Source organism: Hypanus sabinus, chromosome 6, assembly GCF_030144855.1.
Source record: "Hypanus sabinus isolate sHypSab1 chromosome 6, sHypSab1.hap1, whole genome shotgun sequence".
Classification (NCBI taxonomy): domain Eukaryota; kingdom Metazoa; phylum Chordata; class Chondrichthyes; order Myliobatiformes; family Dasyatidae; genus Hypanus; species Hypanus sabinus.
The window spans coordinates 161,922,480-161,936,728 of NC_082711.1; the positions used below are offsets into that span (position 1 = coordinate 161,922,480).

The 14,249-nt window shown below is 41.5% G+C and overlaps 1 protein-coding gene across 1 annotated transcript; it reads left to right on the plus strand.

Annotated features, from left to right (window-relative positions):
- The first annotated feature begins 8,175 nt into the window (after positions 1-8,175).
- Positions 8,176-8,798, plus strand: LOC132396023 (nucleoside diphosphate kinase-like). The gene has a single exon (XM_059973323.1). The coding sequence runs from the start codon at positions 8,205-8,207 to the stop codon at positions 8,664-8,666; it is 462 nt and encodes a 153-aa protein (XP_059829306.1). The 5' UTR covers positions 8,176-8,204; the 3' UTR covers positions 8,667-8,798.
- The last annotated feature ends 5,451 nt before the right edge of the window (positions 8,799-14,249 follow it).

Below are 14,249 nucleotides of genomic sequence, written 5' to 3' on the forward strand. Positions count from 1 at the left end.
ACGCAAGCTGTGATGGTGGCCTGTTATTTGCAGATGATCTGACTGGACTGAGTATAAATAGGAGATGAATAAAAGCAAAGGAGAAATAAAAATGAATATAAAAGAAAAATTGCTGAGAGAATGTGAGATCGGGAACTCTGGGAAAGCAAAATACTGCAGATCCAGCAAGTCCGAGCAACAAGTCAACAACGGCTGAACTGCCAAATCTAGCGATTGATTTGCCAAGTCAACACTGAGGGGCAAGTTCAGGGCCATCATCCACAAAACCAATCTGCAGAAGAGACAAACTATCCAAGATTCTATGATAGTTAGTTTCAGTGTCAATTCTGGGTCCTGGTTTAACCTGGAGACATGTGACATCAAAGTAAATTCTTAAAGCATAGTTCAAGATTCCATGTGTCAACTAAAGACCCATGAAGTCAATAAGTATTGGAGAAAATACAGACTGAATGAAAGTTTCTGGTTTTGATTTGGTCATCAGTAGACTGAGCAGACTCAATGCAGTGAATAGTCTAATTCTAATCCTGTGTCTTATGGTCTTATTAAGTTTGCACAACTAAATCCATTTTCTAATCTAGTTGTTGTAGACTGTATTATCTTTGTATGGTAAATCATTGTTGAAGATCCTTAGGCATTTTGATCCAGCGTCCCTATGAAGTGACAATGGATATTTTTAATCATTCAGAAAGCAGAGTAAAACCTTTGTGCAAAAATCCCACCCTCCCTCATCACGATTATAGACTTCTTGGGTACCCGCTAAAGCAAATGTAGCATCTCATTACCTCAGTAATAAGTCACTCACTGTCTCTATCATTTCCTTATCCTTCCTGAAGGTGTACCAAATGGCTGAGCTCTTGTGCAGTTTGCCAAACTTAATATTGCTGACGTGCTTTCAAGGCACTGAAGGAACATTTAAGAATAGGCTTTCAATTCCCACATCTTGTGCTTTGGTGTGGCAGATTTTGCTTCCAGTGTCTCTGATCCTGGCTTCATCTTTGAGGTTCTGTTACTTGTACAGCACTTTTCAATGGCTGTTTGCCACAGTTCAGTATGTTGTTTTCCATTTGTGGCAACTCTGAAAATAGAAACGACTGATAAGGAATAGGGCACATTTATTTATGCATTTAGTGATACAGTACAGAGCAAGCCACACCACCGCAGCAACCCCACGACCACAATTTTACCCTAACCTAATCAATTAGAATGACGAATCAATCTACCCAGTACACCTTTGGACTGTGGGAGGAAGCTGGAGCACTGGGAAAAAGCCAGGCATTCCCTGGGAAGGACATGCAGAGACTCCTTATAGAAGAGAGCCGGAACTGAACTCCGAACTCCGGAATGCCTCGAGCTGTAACAGCGTCGCGCTAACCGCTGCACTACCATCGCGACCGTCTTTTATACAGTGCCGCATTCCAGTCAGTGTGGCTTCTGTGTGGAAAGTCGGCTCTACTTTGTATTTCAAGCAAAAGGAAGTTCAGCTGAAATTTATTCTGCACGGTAGGCATCATGATACATAAATATTCAACCAGTGCATTCGACATTACCACTGTTGGTTAATAGTAAGTTGAGAATTTCAACACACTGTTGCAATCCACTTTAGCTGAATGACATCCCATTTGGTATCTTTAAAGGTGTGAAAATCAATGAACACACTTAGAGCATTGCTAGTGCTAATTTAGACTTGTGAATGCATCAGTGGCATGCAACGATGTCTGGGTGTTTACCTCAAAACTTCTGGCAAGATGCTTCTTTTTTGACTGCTTCTTCCCTGGAATCAATGCCTTCTGCACTCAGACGTCATCAGATTCACTGCTTCGGCGCATTCAGTGAGGCTCTTGGAGATAGATTCTGACCTCTGATTTTGGGTCCAAATGGGCGAATAGCATTTAATAAAGAGAATGCGCCCAAGACATTCCTGTGGGGCTATGCTTACATGCAACACCATGACTGGTTTCAGTCTCATTGCAAGAGCAATTTTTATATAACCATGTAACAATTACAGCATGGAAACAGGCCATCTCAGCCCTTCTAGTCTGTGCTGAACGCTTACTCTCACCTAGTCGCACCAACCTGCGCTTAGTCCATAACCCTTCATTCCTTTCTTGTCCATACACCAATTTTTTTTAAATGACAATATCGAACCTGTCTCTACCACTTCTACTGGAAGCTCATTCCACACAGCTACCACTCTCTGAGAAAAGAAGTTCCCCCTTGTGTTGCCCCTAAACTTTTGCCCCTTAACTCTGAACTCATGTTCTCTTGTTTGAATCTCCCCTACTCTCAATAGAAAAAGTCTATCCATGTCAACTCTATCTATCCCCCTCATAATTTTAAATACCTCTATCAAGTCCCCCCTCAACCTTCTATGCTCCAAAGAATAAAGACCTAACTTGTTCAACCTTTCTCTGTAACTTAGGTGCTGAAACCCAGATAACATTCTAGTAAATCTCCTCCGTACTCTCTCTATTTTGTTGACACCTTTCCCATAATTCGGTGACCAGAACTGTACACAATACTCCAAATTTGGCCTCACCAATGCCTTGTACAATTTTAACATTACATCCCAACTCCTATACTCAATGCTCTGATTTATAAAGGCCAGCACACCAAAAGCTTTCTTCATCACCCTATCCACATGAGATTCCATCTTCAGGGAACTATGCACCATTATTCCTAGATCACTCTGTTCTACTGCATTCCTCAATGCTCTACCATTTACCATGTATGTCCTATTTTGATGAGTCCTACCAAAACATAGCACCTCACATTTATCAGCATTAAACTCCATCTGCCATCTTTCAGCCCACGCTTCTGACTGGCCTAAATCTCTCTGCAAGCTTTGAAAACCTACTTCATTATCCACAACGCCACCTATCTTAGTATCATCTGCATACTTACTAATCCAATTTACCACCCCATCATCCAGATCATTAATGTGTATGACCAAACAACATTGGACCCAGTACAGATAGATCTCTGAGGCACACCACTAGTTACCAGCCTCCAACCTGATAAATAGTTATCCACCACTACTCTCTGGCATCTCCCATCCAGCCACTGTTGAATCCATTTTACTACTTCAATATTAATATGTAACATTTGAACCTTCAACGATTGACCCTTTTGGGTTTAGCACACTTACATTTAGCAAATGACTTTGGCTACCAGTCTTCACATCTGAATATGTATTGTGGATTTAATTTGGAGTGCTGCTCTAAACAATGAGCTCCTAAAAGCCATGAATCCCAGACCAGACAATGCCGATGAAAATTTATTTGGATATCTGTGGTGTGGGTGATAATCAGGAGGTGTGAAGTTGTGTGTAGTTTCAAAGAAAGCAACATCCATACCTGGTAAATATGGAATTGTCCTTGGATGTTTAACACATAAAATATTGAGCCCCATGTTGGGCCAGCTAGATCTTTCAACTGGAAGTGTCTCCATAGGATGCCTTGTTTTGTCAAATAAAGAAGCTGCTTCGTATCTACCAGTGCTTTTCTCCAGTGATTTCTTTCATGCAACAACACTTATCAATCACCAACCAACGACCTAAATGAAAATCTGAAGTAAACCAGGAAGTGCTGGAGACCTGAAACATTAACTCTGTTTATTTCCCTGCAGATGCTTCAGACCTCCGAAGTATTTCCCATGATCTGACTGGACTGGTCACATGAGAGGAACAGAAAAATAGGGTTTTTAGCCCTTTGAGCTTACTTGAGCATTCAATATCATCAGAACTGATTCTCTATCTCAATTCCCCAACGCTTTCTAAAGCATTTTGTGTTAGACATCTATCTTTCACCTTTTTGACTCTACACTCAGTGGCCACATTTTTAGGCACTTCCTGTACCCAATAAAGTAGCAACTGAGTGAACGTTCGTGGTTTTCAGCTGCTGTAGCCCATCCACTTCTGCACAACACTGTTGGAAAGCGTCGTTATGCGTCACCACGTTGTCAGCGGCACCTATTTTGGCCACTCTCCTCTGAACTTTCTCATCAACAAAGGCACAAAAGATTCTGCAGATGCTGGAATTCCAGAGCACATATTTCAGTTGGAAAGGAAGTGAAAAAATGCCAGAATAAAAAGGGCGGGGGTAGGGGAAGGAGGATTAGCTGGAAGTTAAAATTGAAGCTAAGTGGTAGGGACAGGCAAAGCGCTGGAGAGGGAGGAATCTGACAAGAGAGGAGAGTGGATCTAGCTCCTCCAGTGTTTTGTTTGTGTCTCTCATTAACAAGGTATTTTCACCCATGGAACACATCCGCTCACTGGATGTGCTTTTTTTTTGGTTTGTTTTTCATGCCGTTAAAACCGTTAGGTATGAAAATCCCAAGGAGTCAGCAGTTTCTGAGATACTCAAACTGCCCCAGCTAGCACTAACAATCATTCCACAGTCAAAGTCACTTCGATCACATATCGTTCCCGTTCTGGTGTTTGGTCTGACCAACTGAACCTCTTGACCATGTTAGCATGCTTCTTTTATGCATTGAGTTGCTGCCGTTGATTGGCTGATTAGATGTTTACATTAATAACATCTAATAAAGTGGTCACAGAGTGTATACAACAACTTCCCTTGCACCTTCGTAGGTAGTGTAGAATTTTAAAGGGTCACCAACCGCCGAGTGAAGTAATTTCTCCTCAATGCAGTCCTAAATGTCTTGCCCTGCGTCCTGTGATAAACCCTGGTTCTTTGTGTTATGTTTCGTAACTATAGAAACTAATTGAAAAAAACATTTTCCTTACCTACAGAGAAATGGGAGAAAATTTTTCGATTAGTTAACTCCTCTTCTATATGTGCTAAACATGCGCTGATGCAATTTAAGGCGGTGCATAAGGCCCACATGGCTAAAGACAAGCTAACTCGTTTTTACTCTCATATAAATCCTATTTGTGACAGATGTCCTTCAGAAGTAGCCTCTTTGACTCATATGTTCTGGTCTTGTCCTTTTTTGGAGAAATATTGGAAAGATATTTTTGATATTATTTCAACAGCTTTGAGTATTGATTTACATCCTCGTCCTATTACTGCAATTTTTGGCTTACCGATGGTGGAATATAGTTATCTATCCTCTTCAGCCCGTCGGATGATGGCATTTGTTACATTAATGGCCAGAAGATCCATTTTATTGAATTGGAAAGAGATTAGTCCTCCTACTTCATTCCAATGGTTTTCCCAAACTATATCTTGTTTAAATTGTTACGTATCCCGTAACTGGATAACTTACCAGCAAAGATAGAGAGGTCCGTTGAAGTCTGATGTCACTATTTTCAAACATTTTTATTTATAAAGGGGCACAAAAGTAAGGTTAATACAAACATTCAGATAATGCACGTCACCAATACTCAATCTAAAGCGCGGGTAGAGTAATAATCATCATTAAAAAGTAATCTCGACTGTTGTCTAGGGGATAATATATTGTCCGTTGGAAATATAAAAGTCACTCAGAAGTCTGCAGACTTTAGCCTTTCGGGGAATCGCTGGGTTTCACGTGTTTTAGAGGGATCGGTGAAAAACGGAAAAACTTGCCCGGGTCTTTATGAAGCCACTCCGTTAAATCAGGGGAGCGTTGTTTCTCCGTTGTTAGTTCGAAGTCCTTCTCGGTATTATCAGCCACCCGCTCCCCAGGCAAAGGAGTTAGGAGCGCACGTGGTGTTGAGTGGCTTCCAGCCATGGGAGCACTGAGCAAGGGTGTCCTTCGGGTGCGTCGCTGGGGTACTGCCTCCTGCAGTCCTCTTTTATCTTGACTTGCAGAGTTGTAGATGTCCATCAAAGTAGGGTGATGCAATCCCCACCCCCACGTTGCCCGAGGGTGTCCATATCCATGGTAGCTGTCACGTAGCAGGGACATGCACGTCACTCAGGTGCCTCTAAGAACAATGGCCAAAACTGTTGCATTGTCTCTCACTTCCGAGACCCGAATTAATAGCGATCTTGCGATTCTCCAGAAGGAGGAGGTTGTGAGAGCTGTGGTACATTCATAACAAAATCTAGGAAAAATCAGAACTGTCACTTTTAACCCTTCAGTTAACTTCAAAGAAACTTGGAGACTGTTTATTCAACACTTTCATATGATGTAACTTGACCTTTTCCGAATCCTTTTTGCTATCCTTAAATATTTGGAGCGGAGTTACTGACATTATTGATTGTATCCATTGTAATATAATAGCCCAGCTTTGTTTAGTTTAGTTTTGCTTAGTTTATTTTTTTTTTGATTTCTAATTTGGGTTTTTTTTTGATATTTTTTCTATCATGTTAAATATATCAAGAATTTGGGAGGCCTAGTACATTTGTGTTTATCTATAGCTTATACTTGTATATACTGTTTACTAACTATGTATTCCCAATCTTTCTGTATCACTATTGTTATTATGCCTATGTATTTGAAACTTAATAAGAAGAATTAAAAAGAAAGAAAAAAAAACATGGGAGCCTGGGATACTTGTGTACAGGTTTTTTTTAGTGAGGTGGTCACATGACATGGTGGCATAATGAGATATATACTATACACAGTATACTTCTTTTTCATCTTTATAGTAATTAGTATACTATATAATACAACTACAATATAAACATCAACCTCATTTTAAATTCTCCAATTCAGGCCTAATGATTTAACCACTGTGGAGGACTTCTTACTCTTGCGAGCTAACGTTGGGGGGGGGGGGGATTGTCGCTCTGCTTGGCCGGTGAGACTTGTGGCTGTGAAACAATCTCAGATGCTGGGGCTTCCACTGTGGTGGTTGGAGAAGTTCACTTTGAGACTGCAGGAAGTGGTTCGGTCAGCTGTCACTATTGATTCTGCCAAGGCAATGCAGGCCATTCCCGGGGGTGGAGCAGTGCTGCTCTTGGCATCTTCTGCATGTGTTGGCATCTTGAAAAGTGAATAGCAAGCTGCTTGATCTGCTAATCTATCCCAAGCTGATGCTTTCATTTTGACCACACCAAGATGACTGGCATGGAGCTCCTCTCAGCTTGGGTGGTAAAACAACTCTCAATCCCAACTTGAGGCAATCCTCATCAAGGGCAAGTTCCTCCTAGCGCTGGTAAAAACGGGGAAACTGGAATTTCTGCTGCACATTCCAACTATGTTGTGTGGCCATGTAGACCTGAGAGAGTCTGGGGTCTTTTCTAGTTTCCGTTTGGATCATCTATGCCATAGTAGGGCAAATTTCAATTTGCATTAGGGAGATACTCTCTGGAGAGAAGGAGGATGAGAGGAGACATGATAGAGGTGTACAAGATATTAAGAGGAATAGATAGAGTGGACAGCCAGCACCTCTTTCCCAGGGCACCACTGCTCAATACAAGAGGACATGGCTTTAAGGTAAGGGGAGGGAAGTTCAAGAAGGATATTAGAGGAAGGTTTTTCACTCAGAGAGTGGTTGGTGCATGGAATGAACTGCCTAAGTCAGTGGTGGAGGCAAATACACTAGTGAAATTTAAGAGATTACTAAACAGGTATATGGAGGAATTTAAGGTGGGGGTTATATGGGAGGCAGGGTTTAAGGGTTGGCACAACATTGTGGGCTGAATGGCCTGTACTCTGCTGTATTCTTCTTTGATCTCTTTGTTCTTTGATACATCAAGAGGAGAGTACTTTTTCAGGTATTTGCTTTTCCAAGGGCAAACAGGACAATCCATCAGCATTTCTGGTGATTAGTTGCCCCATTGAATTCAATCTTGTAATTGCATCCTCTAAGAAACGGAGCTCATCTCTGCATCTGTGCTTCTGTGGATTGAAAATGGACAGTATTGATTTATGATCAGTGAACACTCTTCTCATACAAGTACTGGCTAAAATGTTTTACGCAGCAAACCAGATCCAAGGCCTCTCTGTGCAGAATCTTTCTCTGCAGCGGCAAGAGAACATACTGTAAAGGCTATTGGTCGATCGCTTCCTTCACTCATAATAAGTGACTTGACTGCACCTACTGTGTACTGTAAGACAAAGCGCCACAGGCAAGCTTCACTAGACGATATGGATCATAATGTGTGAGTACAGTGTCTGATAGCACCATTTCCTTTGCCTTTTGGAAAGCCACCTCAGACTGCTTTGTCCATTGCCATTTCTTCCCAATCTGTAGTAATGAGTTCAAGAGGTGGAGCACAGTAGCCAGGTTTGGCAGGAGCCTCTTATAGTAATTTGTAATCCTAAAAAGGACCACAGCTCAGCCGGTTTGAAGCCGCGGCAGATCCAGAAACATGGCTGCCAACCTGGAACGCACCTTCATTGCTGTGAAGCCAGATGGCGTCCAGCGAGGAATTGTTGGAGATATCATCAAACGCTTTGAACAGAAGGGGTTTAAACTGGTTGCCATGAAGTTTCTCCAGGCATCTTCTTCCCTACTTGAGAAACACTACGAGGAGCTTTCAGATAAACCGTTTTATCGCAAGCTGGTCGAGTACATGAGCTCTGGACCTGTCGTTGCCATGGTGTGGGAAGGTCTGAATGTGGTGAAGACTGCCAGGGTGATGCTGGGTGAAACCAACCCTGCCGACTCCAAGCCTGGCACCATCCGTGGAGACTTCTGTATCCAGATTGGCAGAAACATCATCCATGGGAGTGACTCTGTTCCAAGTGCACAGAAGGAGATCTGTTTGTGGTTCAAACCAGAGGAGTTAGTGAACTACAAGAACTGTGCCCATGATTGGATCTATGAGTGAATCATTCCAGGAGTACACAATCCCACCTTATCTGCATCATTCCAAATGGCTTAGACATTTTTTATTGATTTTATGTATCATGTTGACCCTGAATGCTAGGGTAGATAAATTGTCCAATAAACATGTTTTTAAAAAAAAGGACCACAACTGTGACACACTCTTTGGCCCTGGGGCACCCAACACTGTGATGCTTCATCTAAAGATTTGCTGCATTGTGCTCTGAGCGCAAAATCTTCTAATCTTCTTAACAATGTCCTTAGATTTTGGAGATGCTCTTTGTCATTCTCACCAATAACAAAAATGTAATCTAGGTAATACTTGCAGCACCTGGTCCATAACCTTCTGCCAGAGTGCAAGTGCAGTTGCTTCTCCAAAAATAAGCCTATTACACCGAGATAAAACCCTTTGTGTGTTTTTAATTGAGAAACATTTTGGGCTCTTCTTTCATCTCCATCTGTATGTTGGCCTCAGCTAAGTTCACTTTGGCAAAGTGTTTTCCGCCAGAAAGTTTTACAAATATATCCTCTATCCTGGGCAGAGGTTATCAATCTACTTTCAGTACTGGGTTGAAGGTGATATTAAAATCATCACAGATTCTGACAGCCCTGTTCTTCTTGGTGTTTGGGACAATGTGCATTACCCATGGCCTCCACTCAACCTTGGATAGAATTCTTTCAGCCTCCATGTGATCTAGCTCACTGGCTACTTTATCACGGATGGTATAAGGAATTGGATGGGATTTGTAAAACTTGGACATGGCATTTTCACTTAGCACCCTTGATATGTTTGTGTTTTCCAATGCCATTTTTGAACACTACTGTTGCACTATCCAGTGCCTTTCAAAATATGTTTTCAGTTGATTCTATTGCAAGGGATATGGCATGAAAATTGTAAATGGATCTGCAATCAAGTTGTAGTTGTCTCGGCCAATCATGGCCTCATAATGCTGGCTCTCCTGTTTTTATCGCATCGCAAACCCAATGCAACCTCTAGTTGTTATATTTCACTGTTACAAATATCATTCCCACAGGATTTATCTTTTCTCCTGTATAAGTTTTTAGTTAGATATCTGCACACTTCAGCTCAGTATCTTTGAACTGCAAGTCAAACTCAGTTTGTGGAATAGCCTAACCATCTGAGCCAGTGTCCAATTCCATTTTAATTAATCTGCTGTTCACTTCTGGTGTGAGCCATGTTGCTTGTTTCGTGTTATTTTTCACATTGTAAATCTTAATGCTTCTCAGTCTGGCGTCACTCTCCATATTATCAAATCTTTCATCAACAGCATGCAGATCAGCTCTTTTTGAAACTGCAACTTGACTATTTATCTTTTTCCTTTCCCTGAGCAGACCATTTATTTTTGTCTGTCCTTTGTATATGTCTTACGTTGTTGCATTTTTTTGTAGGCTTCACCTTTAAACCTGCATGGTTCTGATGAATGTGAGACCACACCACAACAGTGACACAATTTGTTCAGCCAAGCACGTTTCTATTTAGATGTTGCAATCTTTTATTCATGCTCACTTTCATTCCTGACTACAACTCAATGGTGTCTCTGGCTGCTGTTTCATTGATACTCTTTTAATTGTGAGTTGTGCTTCAGTGAGGAGTCATTTTTGAATGCTTCCTTGTCAGATTCCACCAAACACTCAGTGCATCATAACGTACATCACTAAACTGACAATGTTCAGACAATCTCTTCAATTCAGCATGTTGGCTGAAGTGTACTCCACGCCCCTTTGATTTCACTTATGCAAACTAAAGCGCTCTGCAAACAACAATGTTTTCAGTTCTAAATGTTCCTGTATTACATTCACAGTAACAGCAAAGCTCATTTTAGCTAGCATGGTTGGAGCAGTCAAGCTACTAAGCAAACTGCATGCTTTTCCATATATTACACTCGGTAACACTGGCATTTGCTTTTCATTGGCTATATCATTTGCTTCATAATACTGCTCAATTCATTCAGTATACATCATCCAGTTATCTGTTGTGCAGTCAAATGCATCTATTTTTCTGTTGTAGCCAGGTGTTTCTGCTTTTTTAATTACCATCCAGTACTCACTGTTTATGAACCCATGAATTTTACATTTTTTGCCGTTTTTTTTTACTTTCGAAGAAAAACTTGATGCACTGTTTTTAAACTTGGATGTCTTGCTGTGCTTAAACAGGCGGGTAGTTGTTTTGGGTTCACTTTCAAACTCCTTTGTCACCATTGTTATTTTTTAGTAACTTCAAAAACTAATCATAACAAAAACTCGGGAGCTGAGGCTGCTTGTCTATTTAGTTTTTCTTTAGTGATGTGCTCACATGTGACATGATGGCGTAATGACGAATGCCATTTACGTGCTTTACATATAATCCATAAAGAATTATGTAAACAAATAATGCTTAATCAAACAATATATTTACAATCTTATTCAAATGTTACTGAAATATTAGATACGCTACACGAATGTGCCCCAAGTAGGGAGGGAATCTTCTCTGCATCCAACCTGTCAAGCCCTTTCAGGATTTTGTACATTTCAGGATCTCCACTCTGCCTTCTAAGCTCTTGTATGAACACTCTCAGCAGTGTTAGTTCCAAACATGGATATTCAGCGATGAGTGTCTTAGTTCCTTAACCACTTAAACTCCTTTGGAGGATCCTTGCTAAATACAGAGTTCAAGCTGGGACTGTGAAGAATAATAGATTTTTATCAGGATTTGCGACCCCACTAAGTGTTAAGAAGCTCTAAGTCAAAGCAGTTGATTTATTTCCTTCCGCTTCACTCATCCATCAACAGCACACACTACCTGGAGTATGTATGACTTCGGTTTAATGTACTAAGAATTCACCGTCTCTTGCAAAGCAATGATGATCAATGCAGATTTCAAAAACAAAATACAGTCATTACTTTAAAATAATAATTTCAAATGTTTGTGTTTTTTTTCTTTTCCTCTGCAATACATATTCAATAAACAACACAACTCGAACTACCAAAGAATAAAACATTACAGATCAAGTGCTGGTAATAAATGGGATTAGTGCAGATTGGCACCTGATGGCCAACATTGAATTGCTGGGCTGAAGGGCCTGTTTTGGTGCTGTGTGACTCTCTGACTTGAGTATTATTCATTTTTAGAGCTGACAGTTTCTAAGCAACATTTGTGACATAGCACTTTTATTTTTTTTTAAATCACAATTTTCAATAAAGTATAAAACCTCCAGATTATTTTGCAACCAGAGTAGTTTGCAGTTTAAAATCATATCAATACCGGTGGTTTTCTTTGACTGTGCAATTGGAGGTTTCAAACAGTGGAATGCTGCAGCACATCCCAAAAATATTTCTGGCTGGCTTGTTGGATTAATCACAGAGTATGTTAATAATCTTCCCATGAATACTTCCTTCTGAATTTTAAAAACAAGGGTAAGTAACACCTCAACTAAAATTTTTAAAAAGAGGCGGAATGGTAGTGTAGCTGTTAGTGTAATGTTATTACAGTGACAGCAACCTGGGTCCATTTCCTGCTGCTGTGTGTAAGGAGCTTGTATGTTCTCCCCATGACCGTGTGAGTTTACTCCTAGTGTTCTGGCTTCCTCCACATTCCAAAGATGTACAAGTTACTAAGTTTATTTGTCACTTTTGTGTATTTGGGTGGCGCGGATTTGTGGGCTGTATCTCTAAATAAAGAAAACATGGAACATATGGTATGATCACTTAGAATGTTGAACAGCAATACAGGAACAAGTCTGTAGAACCTATGATTACAATCTAATTCATCCCATCAGCTTGCAAATCCCTCCATTCACGTCTGTCCCAATGCCCTTGCTATTACTACCATTCCTGTTTCCACTGACAAGCCATTATGGGCACCCACACCTCTCTGTGTGTAAAAAAAAATTGTCGTGTAAATCTCCTGTAAAGTTTCTCCCTCTCACTTTAAAGGTAATGACCTCTATTTAGAGAGAGAGCACGGTATTGGCCATGTCACCAATTAAGTTATTAATCTGTATGTCTTTGGAATGCGGGAGGAAACTGAAGCACGTGGAGAAAACTGACTCAGTCACAGAGAGGACGTACAAACTCCTTACACACAGCAGCAGAATTGAACCCAGGTCACTGGCACTGTTAAAGCATTGTGCTAACTGCCACGCTACCATGCCTTTATCCACCCTGGGAAAGAGACTGCACCAATGTTCCTTCCAAGTCACATACTTTTCATGATTTATACATTGCATGTACTGCAATTTCTTGTTTACTATTGAGTTAGCATCCTCAAACCATTATGGGAACATCATCTCCAAAAGACTATAGAAATTCCGAAGAAAGGGTCCTCCAGCCAATTCACCAGAAAGTTTTAAAAAGAGGGAAAATCATCAAATGTGATTACTATTGTATTTTGATCTGTTCTCACCTGATCGCAGATATTCTGACACATCCTTTCTATTGTCATCACCCAACACATTATATAGCAATGCTTACTCTAACCCTAGGATTATTTTTGTAGTGATTTGTGATTTGCTCCAAAGTGAGATCTGGTTTTATTGCTCTATTCAAGTAATAAAGAGTAGTTTTTTTTTTTTGCTAGGATTATTTTCACATGTACAGAAGTTTCAATAATTCCTTCTTTTTATTTTCCTCCAGGGTATTGATGTTATGTTTGTTGCAGGCTAACAGGCAATATTTTCCTCCTCCCAAACCTTAGAACATAGGACATAGAACATTACAGCACAGTACCAGCCCTGTGGACCACAATTTTGTGCTGTAGCGATGTGCTACACACAGAGCTAGAAATAACGACACACAGTCTGTAAATTGCACTTGAGACTAGTTTATTCAAACTTTGTGGCACTGGCTTTTACACAGATCTGTTCCCGCCCTCACCGGGCAGAAATAACATCAAAGGTGCATTAAAAAAGTCTCTTCCCGCACGCGGGCTTTCTCCCCTTGCTGGTGAAGAAGAAGGCCCAGCGCCATTTTGGGGCTGGCCTCTCTGCCGACACGCGTGCCATTTTGTGAGCCAGTTTGGCTGCGCAGAAAGTGGGTCACCACATAACCCACCCCCCAGAACTGGTGATACACCCCCCAATATCCACAGTCTGGATCAGCCTCTGTTTGGGAGGTCTGCCTCTGTGCCACGGTGCCTGAACCTTGACCGGCTGCGCCAAGTCCACATGGGCCAGTTTGAGTCGGTCCACCGTGAAAACCTCCTCTCTCCCCCCAATGTCCAGAATGTACGTGGACCCGTTGTTGTTGATCACCTTGAACGGCCCCTCGTACGGCTGCTGTGGCGGTGCCCGGTGTGCGCCCCTTCGTACAAATACAAGCTTACAGTTCTGCAGGTCTTTGGGTATGCAGGTCAGGATCTGTACATGCTGTGAAGTCAGCACAGGCCAGGTTGCCGAGCCTTTCACGTTGTCTGTCCAGGACTGCTGAGGGTTCTTCCTCTTGCCCCCTTAGGGCTGGTACGAACTCTCCTGGGACGACCAGGGGCACGCCGTACTCCAACTCGGCCGACGAGGTGTGCAGATCCTCTTTGGGCGCTGTGTGGATTCCAAGCAGGACCCAGGGAAGCTCGTCCACCCAGTTGGGCCCTCTC